Below are 10,975 nucleotides of genomic sequence, written 5' to 3'. Positions count from 1 at the left end.
TTTCTTTCTTTCTTTCTTTCTTTCTTTCTTTCTTTCTTTCTTTCTTTCTTTCTTTCTTTCTTTCTTTCTTTCTTTCTTTCTTTCTTTCTTTCTTTCTTTCTTTCTTTCATTTGTGTGTCTGGTCCTGGGGCCTGAACTCTGTGCCTGGGCACTGTCGCTCAGCTCTTGAGCTCAAGGCTAGCACTCTACCACTTGAGCCACAGCGCGACTTCCGGCTTTTTTTTTTTGCCTATGTGGTGGTGAGGAATGGAGCTCAGGGACTCATGCATGCAAAGCAAACGGTCTACCACGGAGCCATCTTCCCAGCCCCTGGGATTTCTTTAGTAGATATTCTGATACCAGCTTTTGTTCCCAAATTTTTTTTGCTTAGTTTTATCTCTCCATCAATGTTAAGGGATACTTTTGTTGGATAGAGTAATCTTGGTTGGCATTTCTTTTTTTTCTTTTTTCTTTTTTTTATTGTAAAAATACAGTACAGAGGTGTCACAATTACATGGGCAAGATAATGAGAACATTTCTTATCAAACATTGTATCCTCCTCCTTGTTGGCCCTTGCATCCCTTCCCATCTTCCCCGACCCCCCTACCCAGTCATCTTGAGCTGAAGAGCGGAGGGACAGCGCCCAGGCCCAGAGTTCAAGCACCGCGACCAGCAAAAAACAAAACTAAAACAAACCAAACCAACACTAAACAAAGACCCACAGCCAGCAGGTCTGCCTCCACTGTCCATGGTCGTCTGTTTGTGCCATGGATCTTTCTGGGGTTTTAATAGCACGTCATTTCATGAGAACTACAGATGAGTCTCAGCCCCTCTGCTGTGTTGAGTGCTTTGTCCATGAGTGTGTTCTGTGCCCTTTATTGAGAGAGATGTTCTTGGGTTTGCCTCTCTGCATGGTGTGGTTGGCAGCACGCAGGTCTCTGTTTTGTGAAGTTTGTGCTCCGTGTCCATGATTAATGGGGCATTTGCCAGCACTCGCCGCCATCATGGAGCTCCATGTGTGCGTGGGCCCCGCAGCCTGAGATTTGCTAAGACACACTTCCTAGTCCCATGTCCCCACATGCAGGCCCCCCCAAACTGAGGGAGCTGCTGCCTTGGGTGGGCTTCCTTGAACCCTGCCATGCTTTATCCCACAGGAGCCTCTCCTCTCTCCAGCCCCAGGCTCACACCAGCTAGGCCTCCTCTCAGGAAGGTCTGGGTTTGGGCAGGGGCGCAGGCAGTTTGACCCAGGCAGCAGGCCAAGCTTTCCTACCGAGCCACCCATGCCCTGGACCCCGAGGCTCCACCTCGGCCTGCCAGGGACCACCGTCCATGGACGAATGAAGAACCTAAGACCTGGACTTTATTTGTTAGATTGAAGCTCATATATAAATATAAAATAAAAATAATATAAACAAATAAATAAATAAATAAATAAATGTTATCACAAGAATTACACCATGCTTTGTTAAGCTTTTTATTTAAGGACGCCACAGCATCCTTTGTACATGATAGGGGAGCATGAGAGAGTCAAAGCGGGGAGCAGGGGGAAGGAGGGAGAAGAAGCTAAGGGGAAAGAAAAAAATGCATAGGGAGGAGGGGAAAGGAAGAAAGAGGGGAAAGGGAGGAAAGAAAGTGAGAGAAAGGGAGGGAGGAAGAGAGTAAGCAAGGCAGGGCTGCAAGCAGAGAAGGGGGGGAAGGAGAGAGGGAAAGAAGGAAAGAGACCGGCAGGGAGACAGGCAGGCAGGGAGGGAGAGAGCAGTGTCAGGGCCAGTGTTGAAGAGCTGGAGGAGTCAGGGATGCTCTGGCAGGGCTGGTCCAGGGGTTCAGGGAGCTTAAAGGACCAAGAGGGCTGGGGGTGTTGGCTCTTGAGAAGGGGTGGGTCAGCAAAGACAGCAGGAGCAGCTTGGGCTGTGCCCCTGGGCTGGGCTCCCTGCTAGTGCCCTGAATGCTGGCTCTGCAGGAGGCCAGGGTTCTGGAGCCTAGTGGGGGTGGAGCTTCAGGTCTGGGAGAAGCAGCAAGACCTTTGCTGAGATACCCAACTGTTCCAGCTTACCTGTGTCTGTGATGAGAGCCTCAGACCTTGCACTGGCAGCACACGGGGGCACAGCAGCTGGAGCAGCAGGGTTTGCAACAGCTGGACTGGCAGCAGCAGGGCTTGCAACAGCTGGACTGGCAGCAGCAGGGCTTGCAACAGCTGGACTGGCAGCAGCAGGGCTTGCAACAGCAGGACTCACAGCAGCAGGGCTTGCAACAGCTGGACTGGCAGCAGCAGGGTTTACAACAACTGGACTGGCAGCAGCAGGGCTTGCAACAGCAGGACTCACAGCAACAAGGTTTACAACAGCAGGATTCACAGCAGCAGGGTTTACAACAGCAGGACTCACAGCAGCAGGGTTTGCAACAGCAGGATGGGCAGCAGCAGGGTTTGCAACAGCAGGACTCACAGCAGCAGGGTTTGCAACAGCTGGACTGACAGCAGCAGGGCTTGCAACAGCTGGACTCACAGCAGCAGGGTTTGCAACAGCTGGATTTGCAGCCCCCACAAGAACCGCAGCCCCCCTTGCAGCCCCCACAGGAGCCACAACCTCCCTTGCAGCCCCCGCAGGAGCCACAGCCCCCCTTGCAGCTCCCGCAGGAGCCACAGCCCCCTTTGCAGCCCCCGCAGGAGCCACAGCTGGAGCAGGAGCAGGAGCAGGCTGGCACACAGCAGCTCATGGTTGTGGTGGTGGAGGGTGGAGGAGGTGAGAGGAGCAGGTGGAGAGAGAGGTGAGTGGTGTGGGGCCTCCTGGCCTGGCCTTTATGTCCCTGTGGGGTCAGGTGTGGACTGGGCACGAGGTCACTTCCTGGTCTGGGGCACATGGTCACTTCCTGGTCCTGTGTGGGCTTTCCCTGGGAAGTTGTGTGTCATTGCAAACTAACAAGCATGGATGAGTCATGTGGCACACTTCCTGAGACACACTTCCTGGGACAAATCTTGCAGGACAAATGAAACAGGACACTTAGTGAATGGAGCTGGGCTCTGTCCCTGCTGCTCGCCACACTCACCCCTCCATGTCTGCGCTGTTCCAGGAGGTCTTGAACAACAGCAGGCTCTCCACGGGCTCCCTGGTCTTGGGGTTTCATGTAGTCAGAGTTCTGGGCCTGCTCTTGACGCTAGATCCTGTCTGAGAGAGAAAGTTCTGGAGCAGTCACTCTCCCCTATGCCGGTGGTCTGGGACCCTGTGGCCTGGGCTCTGGGGCTCCTTCCCCTGAGCTTCCTTGGCAACTTTCTTGCTGTGCTGTCCTGCTTCATTCTCTGGCATCCTGCTGGCCTGGGGCCCTTTGCTCTGGTTAGTTTGGTCAAGAATTGTCACTCGGGTTTATTCTCTCAAAGAGTGCTGCTTCATCCATTGCTCTGCAGTATTATTTCATTTTTCACTCATCAGCTCTGATGCTTTGTAAAAATAATTCTTGTTACTTTAAAGGGAATGCCAGAGGGTTTATAGTTGCATAGGTCAGGTAGAGTTCATTTCCTTTTGGACAGTGTCACCCCTGCCCTCAGTCTGTCCTAGATTTTCCCTCTGCCCCTGCCCACAAGTTCTAGAGTCCATTTTCCACGTTGTGTCCAGTGAGGAACACGGCTGCATTTGTCCACCCTTTTCTCGGTTCTGATCTTCATTGTCTCTCTCCTTCTGCTGACTTGGGGCTGGGCATGCTCTTCCTTCTCTTCAGACATGGATGGGCATGCTTAGCTCTGATCTTTCATGTAGGTTCCCATCGCTACAAACCTTCCTTCTACCCCTCGTTTCATTGCTGTGGAATTGCAAACACTGAAAAGTGTCATCTTTACTTCCATTGGATTCTAGCAAGCCTTTTGTTCCCCTCTCCTCCTTCTTCAATGAAAGGTCTATTGGGTGAGTGTGTTTTCTCTCTGTGATGTCTTTATGTCTTCTACTGTGATACAGGTGGCTGTTAGGAAATAGTTATTTCTACTTGTTGGAAGACATGGGCTGAAGTGAAATCTATTTGGAGTCATTCCTTGGTTGGCTTAGAAGAGGGATCATGCTGGGGCTCCACATGGACTAGACCGCAGACATCTGCTGAGGCCATCAGCCTAATGCTGACCTGCCTTCTGTAATGTGTATTCAGTAGGTAGTTTCGCTAGGTGGCCCATGAAGAGAGTACCACGCGGTATTCAGACAGGAAAAGAAGTGTATTTATGGCCCTGCTGTCCCCTGCGGTGCATGGTGCAATGTCTTGGTGGAAAGGGGAGACCCACCCCAGGCCAAGACTTATCTGTGCCAGAGATGGGAAGAGGTGTGGCCACGTGGAGGAAAGGTGTGTCCACACTGCATCCGGATGTGACCTCAGGTCCTGGGACCCTCCTATGGTCAGATGGAAGCCAGGACCACTGGCAGCCCAGGATGTGGTCTAGCAGGAGGGGCAGTGACTGTTTCCAGGTGTTCGGGTTCCCTAGGTAACAGACACTTGGGGGAGACTTAGCCAGGAGGTGGGGAGGCCTCTGCACAGGGCCAGCTTGCCCCAAGGCAGACATGACACCTTTGTTAGTTTTTTCTGGAGGGGTGTCGGGATCATCTCAGGGTAGAGTGGGGTATTGAAATCTCCTACTACTTAAAAAAATCAAGGATTGTTTAATTGATTTTTTACCCCCACCAATACAGTGGGAAAAGTCACACAAAGGAAAGATTTCTTGCTCCCCACGAAGTATGATTGCATCTAGACCCTCTGTTATTTTATGCCCTGCAGCGTTTTTGTCTTGTGCAGCATTTAATGCTGTCTCTTTACTATTGCTGTGGGTCTCGCTGGATCACTCCTTTTATGCAAGTAACCTGGCTTTTATCTCTTCAGCTGGATTTTGCTTGGAGTCTATCTACATTGTGAGATATAAGCACAGGTACTCCAGTTACCATCTAGCTTCTCTTCACTGGGCATGTGATCTTCCATCCTTTCCCTAAGCCTGTGAGTATCTTTGCCAGTGACCTGAGTTTCTTTCCCAGTGAGCTGAGTTTCTTTCCACTGAAACTTCTTCTTCTTCTTTTTCTTTTTTTAAAATCGTATCAACCAAGAGTGTATCTTTTAAGTGGAGAGTTAAGACCATTTACCTTGGGGTCATTGTGGACTGTCATGAGCTGATGGTCATCATTCTGTGTGTCTTTTTCTGCTTATCCTGCATAGCTTTATTTTTATATCCTCCTCAATTGTTTTGGGAGGTGGCTGATTTTCATTTTTTATTTTAAGTCTTTTCTTGTTATTGTAAGGGTGATATATAGGGGGTTACAGTTACATAAGTCAGAAAATGAGTACATTTCTTTGTTTTAACAGTGTCTCATCTTCCCTCATTATCTCCATTTTTCCCTCCTGAACCCCTCCCCCACAAGTTGTATTATTTGTTTTCAAAGTGTCTAGTGAATATCACAACGGCGTTTGTTCGCCCTTTGTCCCTCCATTTCTGTACCTCCCTTACCCTCCCCCAAACTGATAAACTTACATACAATTCAGAAGGTACAAAAATCAAAAACGGCAACAAAGGAGAAAAAAACTAGCAAAATAACCAAACCTTCTTGTTTCCATTTCTTGGAGTTCATTTCAGTGCGTGGCATTTTATATGATCAGATGCATATAGCTATTGGGCCTTTGTGATCCTCTCCTGAGAATATCTGTCTTTCTTCTCACCGTGTGAATGTTTAGAGTCATGTATAATTTGTCCTGCTGTTGACTGTGTATGTGAGTGGAACATGCTCTACTCTTTCCCAGTTCTTTTTTGTTCATCCATTCCTCTCATTATCTGTCCTTTCCTCTCATTATCTATCGGTTCCTCTTTTTGTCCATCTGTCCATCTGATATTCACCTCTCTCTCTCATTATCCAGCTATCCTTCTCATTAGACATCCAGTTGTCTCATGAGCCATCTATCTCTCGTATTATTTATCTGTTATCATTAGTCATCCATCCCTCTCATTATCTATTTGTCCCTCTCTTCCATCCATGCCTCCTCAGCATTCCCATCATCTCCAGCTTGCTTTCTCATCTCTGTTTGGGATTTCTTTAGTAAATATTGGTCCTGAATTGTTTTGGTTTAGTTTTATCTCTCCATCAATGTTATGGGATAATTTTGTTTGTTGGATACAGTAATCTTGGTTGGCAGGTATTATTTTCAGGACTTGAATTTATCATTCCACATTTTCCTGGATTCTAGGGTTTCTCTTGATTTAGATCTGATGAATTTGCCTTTGTGAGTAACCAAGGCCTCCATGCCCTCCCCGCCCCCCCCCCCCACCGATATCATTCCTTGGTTCTGTTTTCTACATTTTAACTGTAATGTGAAGTGGAAGATCTTTTCTGGTCAAGTGTAGTATCTGCTGCTCTAGATACTTCCTGGTTTTCCATATCTTCCCTAGGTTCAGAGAGTTTCCTGCTATAATTTCACTGCATAGACGATCTGTCTTTTTTGTAGTTTTTGTTTGCATCTCAGCTCCTTCCTCTAATGCACGGATTCTTAGTTTGGTCTCTTGATCTGTCTCAGAGCACTGGAAAGCTGGCATGTGATTTCTGTTGTTTTGTTTCTGTCTGATTTTCACACTTCCATGACACCATCTTCCTCGCTGACATCCTTTCTTCTGCTTGATCTAGTCCACTGGCGACACTTTCCATTGAGGCTTTCTATTTTATTTATGGAGTTTTTCAATTCCAATATTCCCATTTTTTCCTCGTATGTGTGTGTATTTGTGTGGTGGGTGTTTGTGTGTGTGTGTGTGCATGTATGTGTGAGTGTATGTGTTTGCATGTGTTTGTATACGAATCCTGGGGTTTGAACTCAGTGCCTGGGTTTTGTGCTCAAGCCTTGTGCTCTACCACTTGAGCCCAGATCCACTTCTAACTTTTTGGTGGTTAGTTGGACATAAGGTTGTCACATACTTTTCTACCCCAGCTGGTTTTGGACTATAATCTTCAGATCTCAGCCTCCTGAGGAGCTAGGATTACAGGCGTGAGACACAAGAATCTGGGTTTTCCACTTTATTACCTTCAAATGGTTGCCAAACATGTTTTCCATTTTGAGAGTTTTTTCTCTTTTGCTGCTTTTCTTTTTAAAATGGTTTCCATTTAGCATGTGTATTTATGTGGGCACTGCATCCTTATCAATGCTGATTTTTGTTTCTTTTTTTGTTTTGTTTCCTGTTGTTGTTTTTAGAATCTCAACTTGCCTTCTGTATTTCTCATCTCAGCTGCTGAATTGCTTCTTATTTCAAATTAGCTTTCCAACTCTATCCATTTATTTGAATCCTCTTTGAGGCCATTGACCATTTCTAAACTAGACTTTGAGCTCCTTGTGTGGCATTTCAGCTCCTGGGATGCAATGGGTTTCATCACTAGGGGAGGAAAACATTTGAAGGCTCCATAGAGGGTACAAATGAACACAGGATGTGCTTTCCTTGCATTTTGGGATTTCTGCCTTGTGATCTTTGCTTCCTTTTTGGGGAGCCTTTCACAGCCCCAGGATGCCAGGCTGGGCTGGAGGGGTGAGTGCACACACAGAGCATGGAGGCCCCGTGTGGGACTCCAGATGCTGGGGGGAGGGGTTGGCACGACATGTGCCAGCCACGTGTCCCGCTCAATTTCCCGGCAGGCCAGCTCTGCCCAGTGCCCTGAGGGATGGTGGGAAAAGGGCAAAGGAGCCAGACAGCACCCTGGCCAGCGGGTTCTCCAGCCCAGGGATCCCACCATGCAAGATCAGAGGCTCAGTAGGTCCTGAGCTCCCCAGGCCCTCCACACACAGAATCAGGGGGTTAGCTGGCCCTCCAGCTCCAGGCCCTATCCTGTGGCATCAGGAGTGAGGGGTCCTGGAAAGCTCCATACTTGGGAATGCTCACATGTGCCCTTGGAGTTCAGAGTGTGTCAACCATTAGGAGTTGTGGGCCCTTGAGAGGGCTGGCAGGTCTGTTAGGTCAGATGGAGGTGGATTTGGGTCTGGTCAGCTCTCAGGGAGTGGAGGGGTGAGGGCATGGGCCTCCTGTCCTCTCCCACAGAACCATGAGATGGGTGAGGGGCCTTCGCTGTCCCACTCTCAGCCTTGGAACTGTGAGCCAAGTCCACCTCTTTCCTCCATTATTTCATTTTACCAACAGAAAGCAGACTAATAATTAAAGCACCACCATTCTCTAAGTCTGAAGGGTCCTGAAAGGAGGTACCCGGCCTTTGGGAAGGTTGGCGGGGCAGTGATGCTCTGCTGGGGCTTAAGAACATTTCTTGGTGCTGTTCTATACTACCCATGTTATCTTTGCAATCTTTGGAAATAGCCCAAATGAGCCGAGTGCTGGTGGATCACACCTGCTATCCTAGCTACTCCCAAGGCTGAGATCTGGAGGGTCATGGTTCAAGATCAGCCTGAACAGAAAAGTTTTCTAGATTCTATCCCCAAAATAATGAGCAAAATAGCAGGGTGGTTGTATGATTCCAGTGGTAGAGTACCAGCAGAGCAAGTGCAAGGCCCTGAGTTCAAACCCAAGTATTGCAAAAAAGTTAGAAGGAAGGAAGGAAGAATGAGAGAGAGAAATAAAGGAGAAAGAGCAGGAAGGAAGGAAGGAAGGAAGGAAGGAAGGAAGGAAGGAAGGAAGGAAGGAAGGAAGGAAGGAAGGAAGGAGAAAAAGGAAGACCAAATAATTTTTAAGTAAGCGTTGTGAGTGGAGGCAGACCTGCCTTGCTGTGGTCTTTCAAGACCTGCGCACTGCAATAGGTAGGAGGCTGTAAATGGCTAGATAATTGCAGGACTGCCAGGAGAGGCACCCAGTAATTGAAAGCAATTCCCTTTCCCAGTAACTCTGAGCTTCAAAGGAGAAGAGCTGGGGTGAGGTTGGTCCTGAGAGAGTTATACGTGCTCCACGCAGAATGGAGAAAACACTCTTCAAGACTCCATAGGTTTCTTGTGTTGTTTTGCCTTGTTGTTGTTGTGTTCTGGTACCAAGGCTAGAGCTCAGGGCCTCACGCGCTCACTCAGCTGTTTTGCTCATGGCTGCGGCTCTACGGTTTGAGCAGCACCTCAGGTGTTGTATTTTGCTGGCTAATTGGAGATCGAGTCAAGCAGACTTCTGCCCCAGCAGAAGTTGAATTGATCTCTTTAGATCTCAGGCTCCTGAAGTAGCTAGGATTACAGGAACCAGTCACCAGCATCTGGCTCACAAGACTCCATCTTGACAGAGTAACTGTGTGTGGTAGTGCATACTTGTTATCCGGGCACACTCCAGGCTCACACAGGCTCAGCCTCCTCTCAGGAAGGCCAGGGCTTCGGCAGGGGCCCAGGCAGCTTGGCCCAGGCAGCTTGGCCCAGGCAGCGTGTCCAGCTTTCCTTCCTGGCCACCCGTACCCTGGACCCTGAGGCTCCACCTGGGTCTGCCAGGGACCACCGTCCCTGGATGAATGAGGAACCAAAGAACTGTACTTTATTAGTCAGATTGAAGCTCATATAATGTCAATAAATAAATAAAGCTCACGATACGAATTAGACCATGCTTTGAAAAGCTTTTTATTTAAGGATGCCACAGCATCCTGTTGGACATGGTAGGGGGAGGATGAGAGAGACAAAACGGGGAGGGGGCGGGGGGAAGGAGGGAGAAGAAGGACAGTCGAAAGCAGGAAAAAGGGGCAGGGAGGAGGGGGAAGGAATAAAGAGAGGGGAAAGAGAGAAAGGGAAGTGAGAGAGAGGGAGGGAGGAAGAGAGAAAGGGAGAAAAGAAGATAGGCAGGGCAGCAGGCAGGGAGAGAGGAGAGGAGAGAGGGAGGGAAGGAAGGAGGCAGGCAGGGAGGCAGGGAGGGAGAGAGCATTGTCAGGGCAACTGTAGAAGAGCTGGAGGAGTCAGGGATGCTCTGGCAGGGCTGGTCCAAGGATTCAGGGAGCTTAAAGGACCAAGAGGACTGGGGGTGTTGGCTCTTGAGAAGGGGTGGGTCAGCAAAGACAGCAGGAGCAGCTTGGGCTGTGCCCCTGGGCTGGGCTCCCTGCTAGTGCCCTGAATGCTGGCTCTGCAGGAGGCCAGGGTTCTGGAGCCTAGTGGGGGTGGAGCTTCAGGTCTGGGAGAAGCAGCAAGACCTTTGCTGAGATACCCAACTGTTCCAGCTTACCTGTGTCTGTGATGAGAGCCTCAGACCTTGCACTGGCAGCACACGGGGGCACAGCAGCTGGAGCAGCAGGGTTTGCAACAGCTGGACTGGCAGCAGCAGGGCTTGCAACAGCTGGACTGGCAGCAGCAGGGCTTGCAACAGCAGGACTCACAGCAGCAGGGCTTGCAACAGCTGGACTGGCAGCAGCAGGGTTTACAACAACTGGACTGGCAGCAGCAGGGCTTGCAACAGCAGGACTCACAGCAACAAGGTTTACAACAGCAGGATTCACAGCAGCAGGGTTTACAACAGCAGGACTCACAGCAGCAGGGTTTGCAACAGCAGGATGGGCAGCAGCAGGGTTTGCAACAGCAGGACTCACAGCAGCAGGGTTTGCAACAGCTGGACTGACAGCAGCAGGGCTTGCAACAGCTGGACTCACAGCAGCAGGGTTTGCAACAGCTGGATTTGCAGCCCCCACAAGAACCGCAGCCCCCCTTGCAGCCCCCACAGGAGCCACAACCTCCCTTGCAGCCCCCACAGGAGCCACAGCCTCCCTTGCAGCCCCCACAGGAACCACAGCCCCCCTTGCAGCTCCCGCAGGAGCCACAGCCCCCTTTGCAGCCCCCGCAGGAGCCACAGCTGGAGCAGGAGCAGGAGCAGGCTGGCACACAGCAGCTCATGGTTGTGGTGGTGGAGGGTGGAGGAGGTGAGAGGAGCAGGTGGAGAGAGAGGTGAGTGGTGTGGGGCCTCCTGGCCTGGCCTTTATGTCCCTGTGGGGTCAGGTGTGGACTGGGCACGAGGTCACTTCCTGGTCTGGGGCACATGGTCACTTCCTGGTCCTGTGTGGGCTTTCCCTGGGAAGTTGTGTGTCATTGCAAAGTAACAAGCATGGATGAGTCATGTGGC

The 10,975-nt window shown here is 50.0% G+C and overlaps 2 protein-coding genes across 2 annotated transcripts; both read right to left on the bottom strand.

Annotated features, from left to right (window-relative positions):
- Positions 1–2,052: 2,052 nt before the first annotated feature.
- Positions 2,053–2,694, bottom strand: LOC138818648 (keratin-associated protein 5-5-like). Its single transcript, XM_070009625.1, has one exon. It carries the CDS (start codon positions 2,692–2,694, stop codon positions 2,053–2,055), a length of 642 nt encoding a protein of 213 aa, XP_069865726.1.
- Positions 2,695–10,107: 7,413 nt separating this feature from the next.
- LOC138818647 (keratin-associated protein 5-5-like) lies at positions 10,108–10,749 on the bottom strand. The gene has a single exon (XM_070009624.1). It carries the CDS (start codon positions 10,747–10,749, stop codon positions 10,108–10,110), a length of 642 nt encoding a protein of 213 aa, XP_069865725.1.
- Between the last annotated feature and the right edge of the window lie 226 nt (positions 10,750–10,975).

This window comes from Dipodomys merriami, unplaced genomic scaffold (genome assembly GCF_024711535.1).
Source record: "Dipodomys merriami isolate MVZ:Mamm:240054 unplaced genomic scaffold, mDipMer1.0.p SCAF_78, whole genome shotgun sequence".
NCBI lineage: Eukaryota > Metazoa > Chordata > Mammalia > Rodentia > Heteromyidae > Dipodomys > Dipodomys merriami.
Note: the sequence above shows the minus strand (reverse complement) of the source record. Positions and strands in the feature narration are given on the sequence as shown.